Below are 27,206 nucleotides of genomic sequence, written 5' to 3' on the forward strand. Positions count from 1 at the left end.
AACACAGGTATGTGACCTCAGTTTAAGGAGGGGATCAGAGTTTAAATCGGCTCATAATCTCCTGCAGCAGAGATTGTGAAATGCAAGTATTTTAGCCCATCTGATTTTCTCAATCACAGCAATACTGTATTTCAGGTTCACTTTAAATTTGACTGCTAATGGAAGCTAATAATTTCTTATGTTCTAGTTTTAAAAAGTCAGTCGTAGCGTATATTTGACTACATATTACAATAAGATTAGATATGACACTCTAAGTACTTAAAGTAAAATTGTACAGGACAGTGATCTACTAATAACATTAAGTACCGGTAGTTTACAGATGGTAGTTACAGAGGCAATTAATGGTAGTATCCAAAGAAGTAACAACATTTAAATTCATGGATGGTAACCAAACAACAAATTGTATGCCATCTCAAAAAAGCACCTTGCAGAAAAGACAATAAAGAGTGCATTTTAAAAATGTTAGCAGTCAGTTGTTAGTAGCCTCCTAATATTATGTAGTCTATCAAGCGAAAACGCTCATAAAACAATGGCAGATTCCCAGTACCCAAAACATAGCTCACCTATATTTAGTGCACTTGCAAAATTTGATTTGAGTATTAATTAAAATATTTACAAAGATACTCTATTAAAGAAAAATTCCAGGCCAATATATACATAACACCCTTTAGTCTGTAGACAGAAGTAGTGAAGTGAAGTAGAGTTATTTTGCCAGGTAAAATGGGTAGAATCATCCCTAAACATGCATTCCAACTGGGCATCAGTTTGCTTAGAGTTGTTTTTTATATAAACATATTATTTATATTTTTTCCCAACATTTCCTATATGGGGGTAAGCAAATGACATAATTGGTACTTTATAAGTCCCATTATCCAGAATACTGAGAAATCTTAGCAACTAAGTTACATTAAGAACATTCTTTCTGTATAAATGTCGTAAGTTTAAGGGAGTGTCTTTTCTTTTTTGTGACTGACAGGATCCGTTTTATGTCATAGATGTACAATTTAATGGTGTATGATCAGCCTTGCTTTTTACTAATTTATTATTTTTGTGTCGACTGAATTAGAGTTACATTGTTGTTTCTGCAGATATCTAACGCTAAAGTACAGCAATCCTATTTGTGTTCTTGGTTACGGAACAGCGAATAGCTCTTTCATTCCATAATTCAAATGATACAACAACAGAATTTTCTTGGCTTTAATATTAATTGGAAAATATTGTTTTCTGTACATTCCTTTTTTATTTATTCTAAAATAAGTTCTATATTAAAAATAGAAAGTTGCAAATCTTTGAGGAAGTCAATAATTCTTCTCCAGCCTTTATACATTATAACCCCAGCCATATTTAGTTACACAAGAAAAGCTATATATTGACATTTTCCGTATTTGATCTTCTATTGTTGGATTTTAGATCCTAAATTTAGATGATCCATTTTTCTGAAAGAGAAAATACAGCTCGTAAGTCTACATGGAAATGAAAACACAAACTAGACTGTCAAAGCACATCAAATTTACAGACAGCTGGATAAATAATCTGATATGTTTAATAAAAGAAAGCTTGTATACTAAATCGGCAGAGCTAATCTGATTTGTAAAATGCCTGCTGTTGGACTTACAATGTGTTCTACAGTTCACAGCTGACAGAAATGTCTTTTTCATGCCATTCACTTAATTTTCTGCTGCACACTTAGTTAATAACAAAGTGATACTTCAAATCATAGCAACCAATCATTCATCCCCTTGTACCTGTTTAGTGTAAAGCCTGCTGAAAGTCGATCTAAAGAAGAATGGTTGTCTGACGTTAGCCCTTCCATTGCTTATTCCAGTGGGGTCAATAATCTACAACTTGTTTATTTAATAAAATATGCAAATGGATTTACTTAGTCTGATTGAATAGTCTAACCATCTGAGAAAATTGGGTTGATTTACTAAGGGCAAATAGGCTGTTCACTTTGCAAGGGAAGTTGCACTTTGCAATAGGAATGTGTCTCAGAGCTTAGTGAATGTGGCCAAGTTTTACCTTTCAAAGAATACCCAATTAGGTTCTTGGAAAAGAAAAATAGAATTTCGGCTTGGGCATGATTGGATGATGAAAGTCAGTAGAACATCACCTAATTCCCTAAGCCCTGAGACAAATGTCCTTTCAAAGTGCAGCTCAGCTCCCTATGCAAAATGAACAGTCTGTTTGCCTTTAGTAAATTACCCACAGTCTTGCAAACAATAGCAGTGATATCACTGCTAGCACAGCAGCCCACTTGGTTTCTTCAAGGCCAGTAGTCAAGCAAAACCTCTGTTTCAAGGTTCTCTGCTTTGTTCAATGTATTATTATTTCTTTGGCCCACTGGTCCAGTCTAGCCAGGCAGTACGAATAGTACAGAGTATGCTGCTCAAAGCATAGCATGATTTTCACAAATTTAAAGCACCTACCAGCTCTGCGCAGGCTTTATTTGCAAATACGTAAAAGTAAGTAGAGAGGAGAGATGGATTTCAAAAACATAGGTTTTACATCATTGTATGTATTATTGATACTGTATAAAATAGATTGATAAAATAAATAAAAACAAAAATTAGGTTTTAAATCACTTGTATCACTATCTGTCAGTATCAGTGCTAACATACAATTTTTCAGGACAAGCTTTCGGGGGATGTATCCTTCATCAAGGTCCAAGCAGTGCTGCTCTTTCATCAAGGTCCAAGCAGAGACCCCGATGAAGGGGATATACCCAGAATGCTTGTCCTGAAAAATTGCATGTTAGTGCATATAAAAAAAAGTACTCAATTGTCTCTGTCGCAAGTGCTCTTATATGGCTACAATCACCTCAAGCATGTCAGTATCAGTAAAATATATACTTTCTATTGCCAGACTTACACAATACAGACAATGGAAAATAGTGTAAAAAACTATCAAAACATCCAACCAAATATACATGATGGTGATTATTATTATTATTGACTTTTTTTATTTACTATTTTAAATTTTATATATATATATATATATATATATATATATATATATATATATATATATATATATATATTACTATAATAGTATTTTATTTACTATTATTTACTTTTTATTATTATTATAGTGTTATTATAGACCGAGTGGTGTTAAATTCCTAAAAGGAAACTGTAATTGAAACTGGTTTGCCATTACATTTATTTTCATGTATTTTTTTTAAATGTATACATTATTACACTGACCTTTTACATCTTTTTTATACTGTATACATATATATAATGAATGTATAGGATTTCTAGAGCACTATGTGATAGAGCTAAAAAGAAAGCATAGCCAAGTATTTCCATTTCAAGCATTCTGATACCCATTAAACAACAAACAGAATTGAGTCACTTGTGCAAGTAACTTTAGCATGAGCTTCTGATCTCTGCAACTTTTCACAACAAAGGTAAGGAGCTTGGTTTGTTGTATTTGGATTTTGCATTTTACAGCTTACCTCTAGCAGAAAAATAGCATGGTTCACAGTGAATAGTTTGTTTATAGATCCACATACTGTCACCAGCCTTTAGATTTTCCAAGGACCCAGAACATGCTTCACACTGAAATACAAAAGATATGTTCATGTAGCTGATGTATAGATTCAAAGATCATGTAATGTATAAACATGCTTTGTCTGCAATGATAGACATAGAGATGTTTCCCCTACAATGATACATGGGCTGATATCTACAGTATGTGTCAATTTGTCTGCAGAGACTCGCCAGAGTTAATTGTATGATACACACGTTGAAGTGAAAACAGCTACCCTGTTCTTAGTAAGGAAGATGCAAGATTTGTTTCTGGGAGTGATACCAATGTCCAGCACACAAATTTTAACCATCTAGGATGTCATTAGGCAGACAACCAAGGCAGGACTGGGTCATTTATGGCCAACCTATTCATAGCATTCAGATTGGAGCAGTGATTCCTTACCTGTTAGTAGGTTACTGCACAGAAAAAGACACTGTACCATAGATGGATGAAGTCTTTAGCTAAGGGAAGAACTCAAGCACAAGTTCAGTTTCTGGTCACCTGAGTCTGTTGGGATGACTTAAGCCCCGTACACACTTCCCGATTGTCGGCCGTAAATATTCGGCCGCTGACCGATCGGCCGATTGTAGGCTTGTTAGTATGATGCTTCCGACAGCGCATTTTCGGCAGAACTGAATCTGTCGTGCAGACTTTAAAATATTTGTTGGCCGTCACCAGAACGGCCGATTGTTCGCCAGTCAGTACAGAATTCGGCCGACAAACAGCAGATTAGCAAGACTGGGCATGCTCAGAAAAGAAAAAACACACGGAAAGTTAACCATCACATGACATCACTTCTGCAGTCGGCTGTTGTTGGCCGACAAAATTTGTGTGTAGTCTTTAGCAATTTTTTAGCCGACAGGACAACACCAGACAAAAGAAGGCCGATCGTTTGGCCGACATTCGGTACGTGTGTACGGGGCTTAAGAAACAAAAATATGGTTGGTAGTAATGTACTGACATTTCACAGTGCATTAGAGAAACTCCCTAATATTTGCACTTGGCAAAGAAATGTTTTTGTGTATCTGCAGTAGAACTGTATCTTGGTTGATCATTTTTGTAGTGCAGCTCTAGCCAAAACCTTTTTTTTTGGACAAAGTGTGAAAGGGTGATATTGCCTTGGAGTATTTTTCTGTAACCATTGGGGTTTTTCCCTGATTTCCTATGTAGTCACTGAGACAAGAAGAACATAAATCTCCCAAGCAGGGGCACAGAGAGAAATAAAACATTTTGAAAAGTAGAATGGGGAAGCTGAAAATCTCTGCCTGTTTTTTGTTGTTATCTGTGTCCCGTATGGAGAGATCACCAAACATTCTCTTTGGTTACCAGAGCACAAATGTAAAAGCAGATGTAAAATGGTTACAGATGGTTACTAGATGTAAAATCCCCTCAATAGCTAAAGTGTTTGGTTCAGACCAATTAAGCTGAGCTATGTATGGGGAAGATATGACTTTAGAGATAATGCATGACGAATATAACAATTAACCACTTCTGGACCACCTGCTGCATATATACTGCGGCAGGGTGGCCCAGCTGCGCAAAATCACGTACACGTACGTGATTTTGTGCATGAGATTGATTGTGATTGGACACAGCGGGGGCCAATCAGCGGGTCCGGCGGCCACGATGTCCACCAGGACACGCTGATCATTTGGCAGAATAACAGAATGGCAGTCTGCCTATGTAAACAAAGTAGACCGCTGTTCTGTCAGGGGGGAAAAAGAGAGATCTTGTGTTTCAGCTAAGCTTAAAAACATATCTCTCTTTTCCACTAGTACATCTACTGCCCACACAGTTAGAAAACACTCCCTAGGAGCAGACTTCACCCCTTGATCACCCCTGGTGTTAACTCCTTCCCTGCCAGTGTCATTTATACAGTAACAGTGCATTTGTTTTAGCACTGATCACTGTATTGGTGTCACTGGTCCCCAAAAAGTGTCACTTGTGTCAGATTTGTCCGCAATGTCGCAGCCCCACTAAAAATCGCTGATTGCTGCCATTACTAGTAAAAATAATTAAAAAATAAAAAAAAGTCCATAACTGTATCCCATAGTTTGTAGACGCTATAACTTTTGCATAAAGCAATCAATATACACTTATTAGAATTTTGTTTTGCCAAAAAATATATGTAGCAGAATACATATTGGCCTAAATTGTTTAAAATATTTGATTTTTTAAAAATTTTTACTGGGTATGTTTTATAGCAGAAAGTAAAAAATATTGTTTTTTTTTTTTTTGTTTTTTTCAAAACTGTTTTTTTTTTTTTTTTTTTTATAGCGCAAAAAATAAAAACCAGAGGTGATCAAATACCACCAAAATAAAGCTCTATTTGTGGGGGGAAAAAAAATACATAAAAATACGCAATTGTCAGTTAAAGCAATGCAGTGCCGTATCGCAATGGCCTGGTTATTAAGGGGGTAAAACCTTTCCGGAGCTGAAGTGGTTAATGACTGAATATTCACACTATTGTATAACTTTAATCATGATTTGATATCTTTACCTTGAAGCATGTTGCATGGCAGCATATGCTTAAATCTTTAAGGATCATCTTGGCATCAATGCCAAGTGGCTTCCGACAGTAAGTACACAAGTCCTTTTCAATAACAGATCTATTTAATATAAAAAAGTAATACGTTCACACATTTTTATACATATAAACCAATGTACAACTTTTATCATGTATTCTAAAAAGCATTACATGGCATCATGAATGTCATATAATACTAATTATTATTACCTCTAAACTCAAACTATGGCATTTACTGTAGGTATATACCTAAAAAGCAAGTTTACTCATAACAGCTATATTGACACTTACTTTTTGTTACCACATGACAGAGGACAAAAGCAATTCGCTTACATGCTATAACGGTGTAATGCATTTCCAGTATAGACTCGTATTAGAGAACATCTGTTTACACCCTTTGTTTTCCTTATATGGACATTAGCATAGACTTTTACCCACTTCAGGACCTTTCTAGGACATCTCTCCAAGTAGGCTTCTCTCCCCTTGCCTCTGTTGTTATTACCAGCAATTACCTGCTGTCAGAATGACAGACAGAAATCCCTGGGTGTTTCATAGGGGGACAATGACACTGCAAGCACCATTTAGTAATACAGTATAATAATATATTGTTACATTGTATTTACCTCTTCTTTCATATGCAGATCAAAGCTATGACATTTGATAGCACTTGGCATATGGCATGGTTTAAAAAAAAAAAATTACAAAGTAAAAAAAAAAAAGGTTTATTAAATAAAATGCTCCTATTTAAACCATTATTAGCCCTTAGTTAAAATGTTTGTTACCCCAAAACTTTATATTCCTGATATGTGCCTGCTGTACTATGTACTTGTATGAGAAAGTATCATGTTCTCTTTGTATGCTTCCTTTGTGTGAAATCTGCCAGTTACCCTGCTTTACTATTAAAAACTGACCACACTAAGCAGGAGAAGGCATCGTGATCAGTTCTCTAGCTTTGCTGGTTAGTCAGTGTGCTCTCCTCCAATGATTAGACTTGTCCTGACAAGCCATTTACTGGGAAGCTAAGTGTGCTGCTGCTTCTCCCCCCCTCCCCCCCTCTCCCCCAAGCTCTTATGCAGCTGAGAACAGAAGGAATGTGATCACTTATTTAAAAAAAAAGGGGAAAAAGTTACTTATAATGCATTTTAATATCTATACAAAAATGTTTTGCCTTTCATTTCTATTTTAAACTAGATGGGTTGTTTTACAAGGTGATCGTTTACAATCACTTTAACTACTCCCCTCCTCCCCAATCATTCTCCCCTTAGCTATTATTCTATGAAGATTTTTAAATTACATTTTTTTTTACAGTTTTTTCCTAGTTTCATTTATTTTGTTTTTTATTTTTTTTAAATTGAAAAAAATGCAAAAACATTAAAAAAACAATGTTTCACTTTCAAAAACTTTGCCATGCTTTCTATCAGAAAAAATAAATTTAGTGTTATTTTAAGCAGCATTTTAAGCAGTATGAATTATGGAATAAAATGCATAGTTTTGTTACAGTAAAACTACTTTTTTTTTTTTATCCAACATTGGTCAAAATCGACAAAAAAATTTTTAATACTCTCAAGTCTTTTTGGTTATAGGTTACACAGAAAATGAAATAATTTTTGCAGGATGATGTTACCAAAAGAAAGCTTTGCCCTTACCGATCAGAAGTTGAATACACCGTTTTAATTGAATTTGACACAATGGATTCTCCATATGTATTAGGTGATGATTTCCTGTTAAAAAAAAATAAAATAAAATGTAGACAAAATGCCAGTAAATTATTATTACCAAGGTAATCAAAATAATACACCGCAATAACTTATTGCTACCAATTATAAAGTACCTTTAGTTAGCCTTACTACACCAAGGGCTCATATACTAAATTGTGACTTGAGCCAAAAGTGGCTCTTCAGTCATTTTATCATCTTTCCATCTATTAAATCCTCTGCTCTTGTTGTTTTAACTTTAGATAGTAAAACATTTATTTTCTGACAGTAAATACCTTATATAGCTCACTTCCTCTTTCTTGTCTGCTAATTAGCCTAGGCTAATGACATCATGCACAGCTCTCTCTCCAACTCTCGTAAGAGTTTGCCAACAAGGGAGGAAGGGATTAGTCATAGGAAAGCCAAGGAGAGCTGGAGGGGGCTGGCTGAGGGCAGAGATAACAAGAGACTGCAGAGATCCATGAGTATTCTTCAAGAGAGGAGAAATGTGCAGGCAAGTAGTGGTGTGAGTGTGTCTGTCTGTATATATGTGAGTGTGTATATATATATATGTGAAAAAGTGGATATTTCTGCGCTAATATAATTATTTTTGTAAAAAATTAGTATTATGAAGGTGAGCTGCTGCACAAAGGAATCACAGAAAAAACCCAAAGTAAATGTTGAACGAAAATGTGCTGCGCTAGAATATAGTGAATAATAAAATCACCAAAAGAATGCAAAAAAATATTCCACACTGTATGTATGTGAGGAGAAGGTAACCAGAAATTAATCAGTATTCCTTAAAAGTGTTAATGCCATCAATATAAATCAATAATCACATATATCATAAATCATCCAGTGTAAATTATAATAAAGTGCAAAAAAGGAATTATAAATCCCAATTAGATCCCAATAAAGTCCATGCATAAAAATATAGAGGGAAATCCAAGAGGGTGTGCCACAAAATCCCAAAGAGTGCATCCACACAATTCCTTGTGAAAATATGATAGACACCGATGTGCAAATCACCCAGGGAAATCAGATGGCTGCTTACCAGAACGGATAGGTCTCTCAAGCTAATGAGTAGACCACAGAAGGCTTAAGTGTAATGCCAAGGATGGCCACAGGATGTCTCCTTTATATTCTCAATGGCGATGTCCACATAGTGGGAAACAAATTATGACAGGGACATAGTGTAACTCCGTATAAAAAGCATTTATTAGCAATAAAAAGCGGATAAAACACTCACATTTGCAATGTGAATTCAAAGCATCTAAAGGTTACAGGTAGTCACGCTGGAAACGAACGAACATCTCCCTCGCTGTTAGTTTCTAAGGTAGCCGGCTTGTTGGGGGCGTGGTCTCGTCACGTCTAGGTGACGAGCTTGAGAGACCTATCCGTTCTGGTAAGCAGCCATCTGATTTCCCTGGGTGATTTGCACATCGGTGTCTATCATATTTTCACAAGGAATTGTGTGGATGCACTCTTTGGGATTTTGTGGCACACCCTCTTGGATTTCCCTCTATATTTTTATGTATGGACTTTATTGGGATCTAATTGGGATTTATAATTCCTTTTTTGCACTTTATTATAATTTACACTGGATGATTTATGATATATGTGATTATTGATTTATATTGATGGCATTAACACTTTTAAGGAATACTGATTAATTTCTGGTTACCTTCTCCTCACATACATACAGTGTGGAATATTTTTTTGCATTCTTTTGGTGATTTTATTATTCACTATATTCTAGCGCAGCACATTTTCGTTCAACATATATATATATGTGTGTGTGTGTGTGTGTGTGTGTGTGTGTGTGCGCCTCTGTGTGTCTGTGTAAATCCAGGAAGTGAGCAGTCAGCAGCTTCAGCTGTCCACTGTTAAAATGGTTGCAGCCAGACTTAGTGGAGCGAAATTTCTGCAGCGTATTTGGCAAGTACGGAATCACAGTACATATAAAATTATATGTAAAGTGATTGGAGGGAAGCTTCAGAATGGCAAATATGTTTTTATTACAAGTTATGTGAGCAGACTGCAGTTCCTCTTTAACTGAAGTAAAGTGAACATCTGCGCATTCCAACACCCAATCATGCAGGTTTACTTCACATGTTAGTAAATTAGACCACTAACCACTAATATCTGGATTGTTATTACGAGAAAGTGCACTGTATTGATCTTTTTATTTTTAGATGTTATCGGTTGATGCTATGTATGATGTATGTTGTGTAATATGATTAGTAGTTATCAGGCAAGTTAAAATTACATTCTGTGCACCTAAAGTGTAATCCCAGCTTACACATAACTAATCTTAAAACTGTCCCCTTTTCCTTCTAACACCAATACTAGCTAATATGTGTAAGAAAGATGTATATTCTTATCTATTTTCAGACTGGTCATGTTATCTCGCCTGTGTTAGCCAGCAGCAGCTGCAGGGGAGAGGAGAGAGTGCTCCGACAATGGCTAGCAAAGCCGTATTAAGGGTAATTTTCTAGAGATAAGAGCATGTTCACTCTGTAAGTGAATTTTCACTTTGCAAAGAAATTGTTAGTTGGCTCAGTGAAAGTATTGAAGCTGTGCAATCATCAAATCATGTGCAACAGAGTTGGGCTGAACTCCCCACTGTTAGGTTCCCTCCAGAACTCGCAAACATGTAAAAAGTTTGCAAACTCTATTAATGTCTATAGGACCCGAACTTGAAAAATCAAAAGCCCCAATTTTGAAGGCTTATATGCAAGTTATTGGCCATAAACAGGGTATGGGGCCCAGGGTACTGCACTGGGGGACATGTATCAATGCAAACATTTTTTTAAAAAAATATTGTTTTTACAGGAACAGTGATTTTAATGATGTTTTAAGTAAAACAATAAAAATGAAAATTTTCCTTAATATAGTGCCTAGGGGGTTCCCTTAGTCTGTCTACCCCAAAGCACCTTGTCTCCATGCTAATGGGGCAAGGGCCTCTTTCCGACAACCCTGGGCTGTGGTTGTGGGTGTCTGCCGGCAGGGGGCATATCAGAATCTAGAAGCCCTACCCATTCACCAAAAAAGTGTCAAAAATAAATAAAGACACGCACACAGTTTTTGACAAATCCTTTATTAAAAATATAAAAAACAACGTCCCCTGATGTAGATCCATCGTCATTCATGATGCCCGCCGCCACCACCAGACCCAAAGGTAAAAGGAATGCTCGGCCCACGACAAAGGCTAAGTGCTGACTGCCTGCTACCTGGCCACCTGGCGGCACCGCCCGATGTGACATCACCGACTGGTGCATGCTGGGTCAGGGACGTCACAAGGGGGCGGTGCCATCAAGTGACATCACCAGGTGGCCCCGTCTCTTACCTATATACGAACTGTCAAACAGGGGAGCAGGTAGCTGGCGGTTATCCTTCATCATGGGCGGAGCATTTTTGTTATTTTTTTTGGGGTCCAGCAGTGGCGATAGGTTTCCTGATTGACGATGGCTCTACATTGGGGGACATTGTTTTTTTATTTTTAATAAAGGTATTGTCAAAAACTGTTTGTGTGTTTTTATTTCTTTTTTACACTTTTTTTGGTGAATGAGAAGGGGTGCAATCTACCCCATACTCATTAACATGGGGAGCCAGGCCTGCCTACAGACCCCCACAACCACAGCCCAGGGTTGTAGGGAAGAGGCCCTTGTCCCCATCAATATGGAGACAAAGTGATTTGGGGAGGGGAGGCAGAGCTCCCCCTGCCCCCAGAGCACCCCATTGATGTTTTAAACTTTGGCATAGGGTTCCCCTAAAAATCCATACCAGACCCAAAGGGCCTAGTATAGATTTGGGGGATTCCCACGCCATTTGTTTTTTACATTTTTCTATTGCCGACAACGGTTTTCATTTTTCCATTCAGCTGTCAGCGGGGAAGCCTGTTGACAGCTGATGACTCATACATTAAGGAGGCCGCTGCCGGCCCGCTCCTTAACAACCAGCTATTTACTGTACGCTGATTGGGCAAAGCTTTGTACAATACTGGAGTGCATAAAAAAACTGCACCAAAAGATGAGACATTTGTGCCACAGAAAAAACTAGAATTTCTAGCATTTTGTTGCAAAACGTATGGTGATCAACCAATACACAAAATATGTACACTGTACTTTGTAGAATTACCATGAATCTTGTGTGTAGGTAACATTAGACCGAGGGCTTGGTCCATCAGTAATGTTTTTATAAGATGTTGTTGTTGTTGTTGTTGTAGGACGACGAGATGGAGCTTCACTGTTGTCATCTGAAAGTTTGTAGGTTGTTGTGGTAGCCGAACCTCTGAATGGGGAATCTTGGGAATCACTGGAGACATTGTAAGTTCTACTTGTGGTTGAACGCCTGCTGGGTGCATCAGAGTTGTCGCTTGTAACATTGTAAGTGGTAGTTGTAGTTGAGCTACGGGATGTATTGCTGCTATTAGCAGGATATTTAGTTGTCCTAAAAAGAATAAATTATGCATTTTAGGTTCATCATACAGTATACAACATTAGGGACCTTAGATTGTAAGCTCCTTCAGGGCAGGGACTGATGTGAATGTACAATATATATGTAAAACAGTACGTCAATTGTCAGCACTTTATAAGGTACCTGTAATAAATAAATAATACATTTTAAGAGCACAGTGACTAGAAACAGTTGCAAAAACTCCTTAAACACTGCAAACAGAGACAAAAAAATTTATACTCAAGAGCTACAACCATGTCCAAAGAGTTCAAAATTGAATCATTAATAAATTACAAACCCACCTGTGCTGTAAAATAATTGCTTCAGCTCAGATTCCTTAGTCATACATGTCGCATTCCAGCATCAAGCATACTAAGCTTGATGTTGTTAGTATACCTTTTGCTCCACCAGCCCCTCCCTATCAGATTGTAAGATTACAGGAGCAGGGCCCTCCTAAGGCCGACCATTCAAGCCATGGGTTGACAGACAGTGTTGATGCAGGAATCCCTCCTGCCCAGCCATTGACTTCAGAGTTAAGGGCAGGGGAAGCCACCCCTGCCGGGAGAAGACAGTGATTATTGCTAGCAGCTATAGCAGCCACTTGCAATAATTGCAAGTGAATCTGGCAGGCTGGTTGTACCCAAGTTTATCAATCAATCAACTTGGTACATTCAGCCTACCCATTAATGGTTCAAATCTCTGGCTGGTTCCTGCTTAAACAACTGAGATTCAAACTGTGTATGGCCAGCCTAACCCTCTTGTATTAAGTTGTATTATTGCTGCATTGTCTCCCTTTATATTGTAAAGCACAGTGCAAACTGTTGGCGCTATATAAATCCTGTATAATAATAATAATAACTGCTTTTGAAAGTTAAAGTGCTCTTGAGCTCAACCTTCCAAGCCAACATTTGGCTCTGTTGTTCAACCTCCAGAACCAGGGGACGAGGGAAAAAATAATGCCAGAAAGAAGCTCTACCTGTAAGGCCATCTAACATAATAATGAGGTAGCAACAATAGCACCCACCACATCACTAATAATTTGAGCAATAGGTTGTTTAGCAATGAAGGCCACTAACTCAGTAGACAGGAGCAAATTCTTCTCCAAAGAAGGCAAAGGAAATGTAAAGAGGCCCCACCCATGTGCACATGCACATTTTGGAATGAATGCATTACATTTTTACCAGCAATTACCTATGAGAAAACAGCCTTGATAAAGGGATCCCTGAAACTTGCTGCCCTTATATTTACTTTCCATAATAAATCATTCCAACTTGTATTGTTTGGAACCTCTTTTGCATCTATTTGATCAACTCTATTTCAACTTGAGTTGAATGTTAATAAAAAAGCCTTCTCCTTTTCATTAACATAAGCGATATGACAGCTTCTGTAAAAGTGAAGTCTCTCACACGGCAATCTGTATTGAACAGGGCAGCCTCTCATATGTTTGCCAAACTCTCTCCAATCTGCTTAACACAGTAATGGCTGGTTAAGCCAAGCTACTGGCCCATACATTGCTGTAAAACACACATCGCAAATAGGTTGGACAGCTCTGTTTTAGAACATGGACTTCTAAACATTCACATATGAGTTACATCTCCCTTAATTGTAGTAGTCCTTCTCTAGTCCCTGACAAGGATTGATATTTATAAGCAAACACTTTCAGTGTTTGCCACATAAGCAACTATATCAGTAAACATAATTTCAAAAATAATTTACAGGTTTCCAGGACAGACCTTTTTAAATTAAACTGGAGTCGAATTGAAGCTGAATCCCAGCCTCAGATCCTTTCCATACAGAACCAGTTTCTCCCAGACTGGTAGCTAAAACTATAGGGTTCATATCCTGTGTCACTATCTGGAAAAATATTTTGGCTAATCTAACAAGATATATTAAAGCTCTTTGCATGAACCCTTCAGCCTTTTTTTAGAATACAATCACAGAGAGAAGAGTGTATTTCTGTTGCCAGGTGGATGATATTCAATGTGAATGGGCCCCTGTAGATTCCCATTCCCACTAAACTGCAGCTCCTAGACTTTTTTTTCATTTCGGAGAAAGTAAGGGAGGGTTATAACCCGTCATGTTTTTTTGCCATCTGTGTCCCTTGGGGGACATATACCTTCACTTCCTGTTCCATAGCCAAAACAGAAAGTGAGAACAAATCCCTGCAAATTAAGGAATTCTTGGGACAGCCCTAAATTTGGGACTCCTACTTTCACTTTTATTGATGACTGTAAACAAGAAAAATGGAAAGGGTGAATTTCCCTAACGGGGGCAGAGGTAGCAATAAAAACCTGACAAGTATTGTAAACCATTTCCCCACAGTCCAAAATGTTTTTTAAAATGTGCCTTTACTTTACTTTAAACCTTTACAACAGTGTTGCCTTACCTCTAGGGGATAAGCGTGTGTGCTGCGATTGTAATATCTGTTTTGTAAAGCAAACATGTCAAGCCAGTACCTGGCATTCAAAACCCTCAAAGTTAAGCTGGCCATACTATGTATCTTTTTTTTTTTTTTCTTTTGATCAGCCAGAAGGCTAATAAAAAAAAAAACATATTTCCCTATTCACACAATTGAGATGGATGGCGGAATCCTCCATGCTGCACCGCTGTATTCTAACAGCAGGGACTCCTTGCTGTCAGAATACACTAATCAGCACTACAGCCAATTGGCTGCAATGCTGATTAAATAAAAGTTTTCCAACAGTCCTGTTGAAGAGGAGTCAGCCATTAGATTGACTCCTCCTGAACGGGAATGGCCTTAGATAACTCAAAACTCTGCTGGATCCTGCTGAACCTGATGCATATGAATCCATCTATGGCCAGTATACAACAGTGTTGCCTAACCTCTAGGGGATAAAAATGTGTGCTGCAATTGTAATATCTGTTTTGCAAAGCAAACATGTCAAGCCAGTACCTGGCTGCAAGACCCTCGAGTTAAGCTGACCATACTATGTATCTTTTTTCTGGGTGATGAAAAAAGAAATGGATTTCCCTTTTTACACAACTGAGGAGGATGGGGGAATCCTCCATGCTGCACTACTGTATTCTAACAGCAGGGAATCCTTGCTGTCAGAATACACTGATCAGCACTACAGCTGATTGACTGCATTGCTGATCAAACAAAAGTTTTCCAACAGTCATGTTGAAGAGGAGTCAGCCATTAGATTGACTCCTACTGAGTGGGAATGGCCATAGATAACTCAAAATTCTGCCGGTTCCACGTATGAATCTATCTATGGCTAGTTTTATGCTTTTACCTGTCTGAGCTCAAGGCTAATAAATCACACATATTTTTAACACCTTTTTTATATGGTAAGTTTCTGTTTGTCAATGAGTAATGAGCCAAGGCAGGGGATAGGACAGCATTACAATCTGTCACTCAGACAGACACATCTGCTCCATAGGTGTGCGCACAGGGTGTGCCAGGTGTGCCCAGGCACACCCTAATCACCCTGTGCAGCACAGATTCCCCCTACTGCCCTGGTTCCCCTCCCCTTTACCCCCACAGTTCTTCCGGCTTCCCTCTTCTCCTCTCCAGCCCGCTGTTGCTGTGGGGATGTTTTAGGATGAGTGGGTAAAGGGGCGGGTAAATATATAATTTGCCGGCCCCTTCACTTTCTGAATGAACATCATGAGGGATCGGTAGTGTGTGTTTGAGCTTTGGTGTGCACACCCTAATGCATTAGGCTGCGCACACCTATGATCTGCTCTGACAGGAAGAGAATACACACAAGAAAAAAATCTCTGGGAGACAATAGTAACAATTCAAGAATGAAGATACAGATTGCTATAAATGCCCTTTGCTCTGTAAAAAACATAAACATAAGACTTTAATACACTGTATCTATTAGGGCTTTTGAAAAACATTAACCTACCTATGCTTTTGAACATATAGTCAGTGAACAATTCATTATTTTGCCAGCATTGCAGACTTTTTACAATAAAATTGATCCTCTAACAAGGCCATTTCCTAGCAGCAAATAACAAAGCAGATTCGTTGCATCTGAATAGCTCTATTTGTGTGCTATAACAAGAACAACACATTCACAGTCTAAATTTAGAATACGTTGCTTCTAACCCAGCTGAAATTAGTAACAATTGCTTATCCTTCACCCATTTTCCTATGCCTGTTAATTATTTCCATGGGCTCTAAAAGCATTTGTTATCTCATTTACACCACATACAAATTCAAATCTTCCATTAGGAAATGCATTCAGTACAATTATTTCTTCACATAAGAACATGGCTTGATCATGATAAGCATCCTTATTCAATAAAACAGCGCTAAATAAAATAAAAAGTGTAAATACAGAAATATGTTGGCCACCATTATTTATCTCCTTCTGGAAATGCTAGTTGACTGAATGCTACGCTGACTCTCTAGCTTCAATACAATGAGTCATTGATCCAGAATAAATATGACAACCAGGACAGTCTAAATCTGGCCATAGATGGACTGAAATTTAGTTGGTTCAGCAGGAACCAGCCAAATTTCCAACCATCCTTCAGTCAGCACATGTAATGCAACCAAGCAGCTGCAGTGCTGATCAGTGTGTTCTCAAGGTGAGGAAGTCCTGCTGTCGGTATACAATGACACAGCTGGGATGATTCCTGCATTCAACTTGAATGTGTGGTTGGGGGAATCGGTTCAGTTTTTTTGTTCAAAACATGTAAGAAGTGGCGCAAGCAGGTGTGCGTTTATACTAATACAAGGCCCGTGATACAGTTCTTAGAGCAACAAGCTTGATGCTGAAGTTGGGATATGCACAATCAGGAAACTCAGGGCCAGCGTGGGGGGAGCAGAAGCGAACTCCAAACATGCAAAAAACAGACGAAAGACGGGTGCCTCTGAGTGCAGACTGCTGCAGTTTTAATGACAAAACAGAAGAATGAAACTTACATGATATACAAGATTTGTAGGCACATAGGGTAAGCCTGTGACTGGGAGGTGCACTTGTCCATCCTGGGAATCGTCCTGGGAACAGTTTCAGCCCTTAGAGACTGCTGGAGATAGAGATGATGTTGGGCATGCTCCGAAACGCGTCGCAAGCACACCCGTGATGTCTTTACGGACGACACTGTAGTCCAGTCTGCATTCCAGCCTGTGTTCCAGCCCTTGTTCCCACACATCATCATCATCAAAGCCACTTCCTGCTGCCCAGAACGGCCTCTCTAACGGTGGAAACGGCTTCCAGGACCAACAAGCACAGCAACCGGCTTACCATATGTGACTACAAATCTTGTATATCATGTGAGTATCATTCTTCTATTTTATCATTAAAACTGTAGCAGTCTGCACTCAGAGGCACCTGTCTTTCTTCAGTTTTTTTTTGTTCAGCCTGCTGGCAAATGAAAATAACTGAGCAATGTATGGCCAGATTTAGGAATGTCAAGAGTCTTGTGTGCCTCTTTGGCACAAGGTTTTAACATTTTAAAGCTAGAGGTTAAGTCAGGAAAATAGCTTTTTCAAAAAACATAGGCAATAGCAGCCTCCAATATTTTCCCTTTAAGTGCAATAAATTAGAATGAACTCTACTAAGAATACTCAATTAAATCACATCTGTGACATAGCGTATTTTTCAAAATCATTACATCTACACATGCCACACTTTCATTCCTCATCTTATGTATTGCTCACCTCTGCCTGCCCTTTAGAAAGCTGTATCAACCACCACGTGAAAAGCCCAGTACTTCTAAATATGGTGTAAATATGCTCACACAACACACTGCTGTGTTGCTTGGAACCTAAATAGACTAGCGCCATACTGGGCACTGTCATGGGGGGTATGCCAACCCACATGTGAATACCAACTTTAAGACAGTCAGTGGGCCTGAAAACTATGGTTGGCATTTGTAGCGGAATGCGAAATGTCACATCTGATCACAATACATCTGACTGTGGCACTTGGCCTTTCATCTAACCTATTATGTCAATGTTCATATAGTTTATTCTCAACTCAACATTTTGAATTTCTTCTCACTTTTGTTTCCATTGACAATAGACACCACAACAAGTAGAGAATAAACTCTTCTCTGCTTTGTCCAAACACAAGAAAAAAAAAAAAAACGTTTTCACCTTAGATACACTTTAAGAATAATTTATCAAACTTGCTCTGCAGAAATAATATGTTATGCATATTTAATATTCTCACCCTTTGTTTCTTTCTCCTGCTATGGCAATGAAGTCATCCAAATCTTGATTTCTTCAATATCCCAGTAAAAGAAAATTTAGAGATGTATAACTAAACATTAGCATTTTCTAAAACATGACCCCATTACACAAATTATGTTAAGGGTGCAGTCCACCAATAATGGGAAGGCTATCCACATGGTTTAGGAGTGTGTCTATGGGAATATTTGACCATTCTTCCAGAAGCACATTTGTGAGATCAGGCACTGATGTTGGAGTTAAGGCCTGGCTTGCAGTCTCCCCTCTAATTCATCTCAAAGGTGTTCTATTGGGTTGAGGTCAAGACTTTGCTCAGGCCAGTCATGTTCCTCCACTCCAAACTCCTTCATCCATGTCTTTATGGACCTTGCTTTGTGCACTGGTCCAAATCATTTGGTGGAGGGGGATTATGGTGGGGGGTTGTTTTTCAAAGCTGGAGTGAATTCAAAACTCCCAGTCTACATACTTTTTAGGCAGTCAGCATTTTTAGAACAGGTCACAAGAGCAGTCTCCATATTGTCCCAGGAGAGTTTTTTTTATTGAAATGGTAGTTACAAGAACATACACTTAATTGGCAGCAGCAAAATTATATAAATGGCAGTTAGTCTCCATAATATCCCCATTCCACTAGGCCTTACATTGGGGTGGCAGTATGGGCTGGCTGAAGCTGTGGTCTGTAGATGTTAGAGTTGTGAATGGGATTTTAAAGTAGGTATTGGGTAAAATGCAAGCTATACATATTCATTGCTAAGAAGCTGAGATAGACTCTCAGCAGTGCCTTAGTATACCATAAACCTAGACTAATACCATAATACAAAAATAAGTATCTTCAATGGTATAAGCTTTCTTTACACATTGTCACAAAAAAAAATGAGCCAGTATAGGACCAGTAAACAAGGAAATGATCAGCATAAAGTATTTGATCCTAGTGGGGTGCTACCTTAGAAACTACAGTATGTTTCTTTGTCTACAAAATCCAGTAATGGAAACAAACTTTGAATATAATGAATATAACTCACTGTAAATATTGCCATTATAGTAAGATTTGGGTTATATTTAGGGGTTAGAATCAGGTTAAAAGTAAGACTTATGAGTTAGTTAGACCGAAATTAAAGGTTTAGGGGTTAATTTAGGTTTAAGGGCAATGGTGACCTTATGGGCCCATTCCCAACCATGGCAATAGTCATGGTACCACAACACATGTTAACACATCATAACACATTAGTACATTGTATTGCTGCTCATTTCATGTGTTATGGTGCACTATGTTTCTAGAAATTGTACATGTGCTTCGCTTTGCCTGTTCTGGTGCATTGTTAGCCCATTCAAATAAATGGAGCCCCTTAAGATGAAGTGCATTAACTAAACACACCACGAAAAGCCAAAAACTAAAACACACCAAACACGTTGCAATCTGAATGCACAATCTCCTTTAGCTCTACCATCGCCTGTAGAGCAAGGGGCTGCCTGATTGTATATTAATTCAATGGATAGTTTAAATAGGTTCTCATGGTTTTGCTAAATCTAAACTGAGATTGTACAGTCAGTTTGTAACTTAAAGCGGAGTTCCGGCCTCAAATACCTTTTTTAACTAAAAATACCCCTATAATACTAATCCATCGCCCTTTACAGAACCATTATTCTCATACTTACAAGGTGTATTGGATTTTAGTCAAAATCTTACTGTCTGGGCGCTGTCATCTTAGACGTGGGCATCTGAAGCCTCAGTGTAATCTGCTGTGTCCTTCTTCCTGATTCCAGCCTCCTGGTAGTGATGACAAACAGCTCCCAGGATGCAATGCAAAGGCGGAAGTGATGTCAGTGGCCGTGGCCACAGAGGGGGAGAAGGAGGAAGTACAATCAAAAATGCCCTGAAAATAAGGTAAGGGACCCCCGAAAAAAATTGAAAATGCCCAATTGTTGATCAACATAGCGAGCACTCCAGGAATCACTAAAGTTGCAAAATAGGCCGGAACTCCACTTTAACACACCAACCCCAAGATAACACACACGTTTTTTTTATGTTAAAACTTTATAAACTTTAATAAACAGAATATTAACAAAACTACAATCAATGAATCTGTCATTGTTTTAAGCAGCCAATTGGACTAAGGGTATATTGAAAACAAAACTGGAAAACCCAACTCAAACTAATTGGGTTTTGAGGGAATAACATTTTGGCAGCCTTTAGAAACTTACCCCATGAGAATTAACCTCCCTGGCGGTATGATTATGTCAGGAATTACATACCAAAAGCGGTACAATTGTTTTCATGGAAATTTGGCGTTATGTATTATAGACCTACAATTCTTAGTAATTACTGACTTAAACCTGACCAAAACAAGACTCTAGTAGACATCCCAGATGTGATAAATTTGAAACACAAACACGTGAATTATAATCGAATCAATAATATTATTTTATTATTTAATATATAATATATATAATAAAATTATATTATTGATTAGATTATAATTCATGCATTATATATAGATATATGTGTGTGTGCATATATATATATATATATATATACATATATGCATATATATATATATATATATATATATATATATATATATATATATATATGCGCATATATATATATATATATATATATATATATATATATATATATATATATATATATATATATATATATATATATATATATATATATGCATATATATATATATATATGCATATATATATATATATATATATATATATATATATATATATATATATATATATATGCATATATATATATATATATGCATATATATATATATATATACATGCATATATATATATATACATGCATATATATATATATATATGCATATATATATATATATAATATAAAATGTGTTTTGTGTAACGTTTTTTTTTTTTTTTTTTTTTTTAATTTCCCTCCCTAGTTCCGCTCCCATGCAGCATTGCTGCTGCAGGGAACGGAACTAGGAAGTGATCAGACCGACGGAGGGATGGAGGAGCGGCGGGATTCTCGGCTGGCAGTCACAGCAATGAGAGATCATCGCTGGATCGCCAGGATAAGGTAAGAGAACACCGCTGCGCTCTCTGCAATCCACCCCGAGCGTGACTCGGGGTTACCGCTCCTGATATGAAAAATCAACCCCGAGTCACGCTCGGGATTACCGCTAAGGGTGTTAAAGAGCTGCCCCCACCAAAAGTGGTTTGTCCACTGTGGAAATCGTGACTGACTAAATTACCCCCAAATTTGTTTTTAGATTCTTCTATCTCAGAGGGATAAATAAACTATCAACATCTAAAGTGATTGTCAAATAAATTGGATAATTTGTATGTTGTACTTACCCCTTATTTGTACTAGCAGTGTTAGTATTTTTAATTTCAATTAGATTGTCAACATTTTGAGTCCTGAAAAATATACATAGTATTGTTAAATAAAGATTAGAAAAAGAAATACTAAAAATGTTCATTTTATAGAAGTTGATCCTAGCTGAAGGGTGTCCTTTTGGGGCTAGGTTTGGGTGCTTGCAGGTTTCAGCAACAGAAATTCAGACCTAAATGTAATAGTATTTTCTTTATTTTTATTATTTTATTATGTTGTTTATTGCTCTGTTGAAGGGTAAGTTCAGTGTTACATTCATGAGTTAGGCTGAGGTTAGTTTATGGATCAATTTAGGTTAAAGGGCAAATGCTGAAATTAAAGTATAGCTAAAGGCAAACATTTTTTTATTTTGGATTCCCTCCATTTTCAGTCCCAAAGATAGTGGCCAGCAAGACAATTAGAGAATGGATCTATCTGATGGGGATATACATATAGAGCAATAAAAACCTTACAGAAGTTCTGACCTTCCCCTGCTCTATTTAAATCTAAAAATAAAAGGTTTGGCTTTAAATACACTTAAAGTCATTAAGCGAGTGTCACTTTTTCAGGTGCAATAAGTGAATAACATGGTAAAAGCTGTTCATGCTTCATACACACTATATTGACAATAGTATTGAGACGCCTGCCTTTTCATGCACATGAAGTTTAATGGCATCCCAGTCTTAGTCCGTAGGGTTCAATATTGAATCGGCCCACCCTTTGCAGCTACAACAGCTTCATCTCTTCTGCGAAGGCTGTCTAGAAGATTTAGGATTGTGTCTACGGGAATATTTGACCATTCTTCCAGAAGCACATTTGTGAGGTCAGGCACTGATGTTGGAGTTAAGGTCTGGCTTGCAGTCTCCGCTCTAATTCATCTCAAAAGTGTTCTATCGGGTTGAGGTTTAGGACTTTGTGCAGGCCAGTCATGTTCCTCCACCCCAAACTCCTTCATCCATGTCTTTATGGACCTTGCTTTGTGCACTGGTCCAAATCATTTGGTGGAGGGGGATTATGGCGTGGGGTTGTTTTTTCAAAGCTGGAGTGAATTCAGAACTACCAGTCTGCATATTTTGTAGGCAGTCAGTATTTTTAGAACAGGTCACAAGAGCAGATATTCTCCCAGTAAAGTTTTTTTAGTGAAATACCAGAATGCAAAAATAAGTATCTTCAATAGTATAAGCTTTATTTACACATTGTCACAAACAATGGAGGTAGTATAGGACCATTAAACAAGGAAATGATCAGCATAAAGTATTTGATCCTAGTGGGGTGCTACCTTGGAAACTACAGTATGTTTCTTTGTCTACACAATCCAGTAATGGAAACCAACTTTGAATATAATGGATATAATTAATATAACTCACTGTAAATATTGCCAATTTGCCATTATACTAAGATTTGGGTTATATTTAGGGGTTAGAATCAGGTTAAAAGTTAGACTTATGAGTTAGACAGTTAGATTGATATTAAAGGTTTAGGTGTTAATTTAGGTTTAAGGGCAATGGTGACCTTATGGGCCCATTCCCAACCATGGGAATAGTCATGTTACCACAACACATGTTAACACACCATAACGCATTAATACATTGTACTGCTGCTTGTTTCATGTGTTGTGGTGCACTATACTTCTAAAAATTGTACATGTTTTGCCTGTTCTGGTGCATTGTCAGCCCATTTAAATAAATGGAGTCCCTTAAGACAAAGTGCGTTAACGAAACGCACCACAAAAAGCCAAAAACGAAAACACACCACACATGTTGCAATCTGAATACACAATCTCCTTTAGCTCTACCATTGCCTGTAGAGCAAGTGGCTGCCTGATTGTATATTAATTCAATGGATAGTTCACATAGGTTGTCATGGTTTTGATAAATCTAAACTGAGACTGTACAGTCAGTTTGTAATTTAACACACCAACCCCAACACACATTTTTTTTTCATGTTAAAATTTTATAAACTCTAATAAACTACAATCAATGAATCTGCCATTGTTTAAAGCAGCCAATTGGACTAAGGGTATATTGGAAACAAAACTGGAAAACCCAACTCAACCAAATTGGGTTTTTGAGGGAATAAAGTTTTAGCAGCCTTTAGAAGCTTACCCCATGAGAGTTAAAGAGCCACCCCCACCAAAAGTGTTTTTCCACTGTGGAAATCGTGACGGACTAAATTACCCACAAATTTGTTTTTAGATTCTTCTATCTCCGGGGGATATATAATCTATCAACATCTAAAGTGATTGTCAAATAAATCAGATAATTTGTATGTTGTACTTACCCCTTATTTGTACTAGCAGTGTTAGTATTTTTAATTTCAATTAGATTGTCAAAATCTTGAGTCCTAAAAAGTATACATAGTATTGTTAAATAGAGATTAGAATAAGAAATTCTAAAAATGTTAATTTTATAGAAGTTGATCCTAGCTAAAGGGTGTCCTTTTGGGGCTAGGTTTGGGTGCTTGCAGAAAGAAAGAAAAGAAATTCAGACCTGAATGTAAATAGTATCTTCATTATTATTATTTCATTGTGTTGTTTATTGCTCTGTTGAAGGGTAAGTTCAGTGTTACATTCATGAGTTAGGCTGAGGTTAGTTTATGGATCAATTTAGGTTAAAGGGCAAATGCTGAAATAAAGTATTTCTAAAGGCAAACTTTTTTTTTATTTCGAACTTCCCCCATTTTCAGTCCCAAAGATAGTGGTCACCAAGACAAATAGAGAGTGAATCTATCTGATGGGGACATATAGAGCAATAAAAACCTTACAGGGGTTCTGGCCTTTCCCAGTTCTATTCACATCTAAAATTAAAAGTTTTCGCTATAAATACATTTTAGGTCATTAAGTGAGTGTCACTTTTCCAGGTGTGATAAGTGAATAACATAAGCTGTTCATACATCATATACACTATATTGTCAAAAATATTGGGATGCCTGCCATAACACGCACATGACCTTTAATGACATCCCAGTCATAGTCTGTAAGGTTCAGTATTGAGTTGGCCCACCCTTTGCAGCTATAACAGCTTTAACTATTCTAAGCAGGCTGCCCACAAGGTTAAGGAGTGTGTCTATGGTAATATTTGACCATTCTTCCAGAAGTGCATTTGTGAGTTCAGGCACTGATGTTGGACGAGAAGGCCTGGCACGCAGTCTCTGTTCTAATTCATCTCAAATATGTTCTATCGAATTGCGGTCAGGACTCTGTGCAGGCCAGTCATGTTCCTCCACCCCAAACTCCTTCATCCATGTCTTTATGGACCTTGCTTTGTGCACTAGTCCAAATTATTTGGTGGAGGGGGGATTATGGTGTGGGGTTGTTTTGCAGAGGTTGGGCTTGGCCCCTTAGTTCCTGTGAAGGGAACTCTTAAGGCTTCAGCATACCAAGACATTTTTGGACAATTTCATGCTCCCAACTTTGTGGGAACAGTTTGGGGATGGTCCCTTCCTGTTCCAGTGTAACTGTGCCGCAGTGCACAAAGCAAGGTCCATAAAAACACGGACGAGCGAGTTTGGGGTGGAGGAATTTGACTGGCCTACGCAGGGTCCTGAAAAAATGCTCTTCTGGAAGAATGGTCAAACAATCCCATAGACACACTCCTAGACCTTATGGAAAACCTTCACAAAAGAGTTGAAGCTGTTATAGCTGCGAAGGGGGGGGCCAACTCAATATTGAACCTTACGCACTAAGACTGAGATGCCATTAATATTCATGTGCGCGTAAAAGCAGGCGCCCTAATACTTTTGACAATATAGTATATGTGCAAAGTTTTTGGCAACAAAACTCCCAATGCAGGGGGAAAAAAAATACTGATTTTTGGAAGGCCAAAAAAAAAAACATGTCAACCTCAAAATGGCACACAACAGTTTTATAATAAAAATTATATATACTAAGAAAGTGCATATTAATAGCACAATCTTACTTTACCTATGAAAAACCTGGATGACAGTTAATTCGATCAATAGGCAAGTGTTAAAAAGCCAGTCCGTTTAACCACTTGCCGACCGCCGCAAGTACATATACTGCGGCGGTGAGCCCCTCACAGGCAAAGTGACGTACCAGTACGTCACTAGCCTGTGAGGCTCTGGGGAGCTCCCACGCGCCGCCGGAGGCACGCTCCCGCGTGGTCACGGACCCCCCCCTGCGCGTGTGAGCGGCGGACCCAATGTCCGCCACTCACTCACGATCGTCTGTGACAGCGGGAGAAAGGCAGGCGGCTGATGTAAACAAGCCGCCTGTCATTCTCCCCTGTGTAGGAATAGTGATCATACGGTTAGACCGTTGATCATTGTTCCTACACCTCAAGCCACAGCCAATTACAGTTAGAATCACGCCCCTAGGGACACACACCACCCCTCCCTCTCAAAAAAAGTTAACCCCTTCACTACCAGTGTAATTTTACAGTAACAGTGCATATGTATAGCACTGATTACTGTAATCATGTCACTGGTAACCCCAAAAGTGTCAAATATGTCAGTCAAGGGTCCGATCTGTCCGCCCCAATGTCGCAGTCCCGCAAAAAAAATTGCAGATCGCCGCCATTACGCGTTAAAAAAAAACAACAAAAATTACAAAAATCTTTCCCTTTGTTAGTAAACGCGATAACTTTTGCGCAAACCAATCAAAATACGCTTTTTGCGATTTTTTTTACCAAACATATGTAGCATAAAACAAATTGGCCGAAAATGTTAAAAAATTTTGGTTTTTACATTTTTTTTTTTTGGGAATTTCATATAAAAAATTTTGAAAAATATTGTTATTTCTGCAAAATTGACGTTCTTTTTTTGTTTATAGCGCATGATCAAAAAATCGCACAGGTGATCAAATACCACCAAAAGAAAGCTCTGTTTGTGGGGGAAAAAAGGACGTCAAATTTTAGGTACAGCCTCGCACGACTGCGCAATTGTCCGTTAAAGTCACGCAGTGCCGAATCGCAAAATACCCCCTGGTCAGGAAGGGGGTAAAATCTTCCGGGGCTTAAGTGATTAAGGAAAAACTGGAAATTCAACCTTAATCTGAATGTGTTTGAAGGGAATACAGTTTTGGCACCCTCGTGAAACTACAGAAAGTCACACCCATAATTAGATGAAAAGGGCAACTCTATAAAAAGTGGTGTTGCAATGTATAAGTGGTAAAAAACGGAATCACCCACAAGTTTTTTTTTATCTTTTTTCTAGGCTTCACCAGAGAGATCTATGCACCACCTTCAGTCCTGAGGCCATCATATAGGGTTTCCTGCTAGCTCTGCATTTACTTTACATTATGGACAAAACAGCGGAATACATCTCCCATTCATGCTTTTGCAGTGGCGGTAGTGACAAACAGATCTTGGGATGCAGAGATACCGCTGTAAGGGCCCCTTCACACCACAATAAAGTGCACAGCAGCACATTTATATATGTTGATGCGTGGCCATAATATACCTCCATGTAAAACAGGTGCCGCCTGCAATGTTTTGCAGAGCAACATGCAGAACACTATAG

General features: G+C 38.0%; 1 protein-coding gene and 1 long non-coding RNA gene across 14 annotated transcripts in view; one reads left to right on the forward strand and one right to left on the reverse strand.

Annotated features, from left to right (window-relative positions):
• Positions 1-1,089: 1,089 nt before the first annotated feature.
• SCEL (sciellin) overlaps positions 1,090-27,206 on the reverse strand; it is a 125,577-nt gene continuing 99,460 nt past the window's right edge. For 9 of the 13 annotated variants that reach the window (XM_082245548.1, XM_082245550.1, XM_082245556.1 and 6 more), the window contains 8 exons: positions 24,009-24,071; positions 21,713-21,775; positions 18,363-18,413; positions 11,893-12,204; positions 7,705-7,779; positions 6,032-6,140; positions 3,458-3,560; positions 1,090-1,436 (listed from right to left, as the gene is read on the reverse strand). In XM_082245548.1, the coding sequence (XP_082101674.1) occupies positions 1,420-1,436; positions 3,458-3,560; positions 6,032-6,140; positions 7,705-7,779; positions 11,893-12,204; positions 18,363-18,413; positions 21,713-21,775; positions 24,009-24,071 (793 nt within the window). In that variant the 3' untranslated portion in view covers positions 1,090-1,419. The remainder of the gene's footprint in view (positions 1,437-3,457; positions 3,561-6,031; positions 6,141-7,704; positions 7,780-11,892; positions 12,205-18,362; positions 18,414-21,712; positions 21,776-24,008; positions 24,072-27,206) is intronic. The other 4 variants (XM_082245546.1, XM_082245554.1, XM_082245555.1 and 1 more) reach the window with 3 other exon arrangements.
• Positions 16,506-17,637, forward strand: LOC309546059. The gene is made up of 2 exons (XR_014224920.1): positions 16,506-16,856; positions 17,534-17,637. It is a non-coding gene; the product is annotated as an uncharacterized lncRNA (long non-coding RNA).

The sequence above is a fragment of the Pelophylax lessonae genome (assembly GCF_965119305.1).
Source record: "Pelophylax lessonae genome assembly, chromosome: 2".
Lineage (NCBI taxonomy): Eukaryota > Metazoa > Chordata > Amphibia > Anura > Ranidae > Pelophylax > Pelophylax lessonae.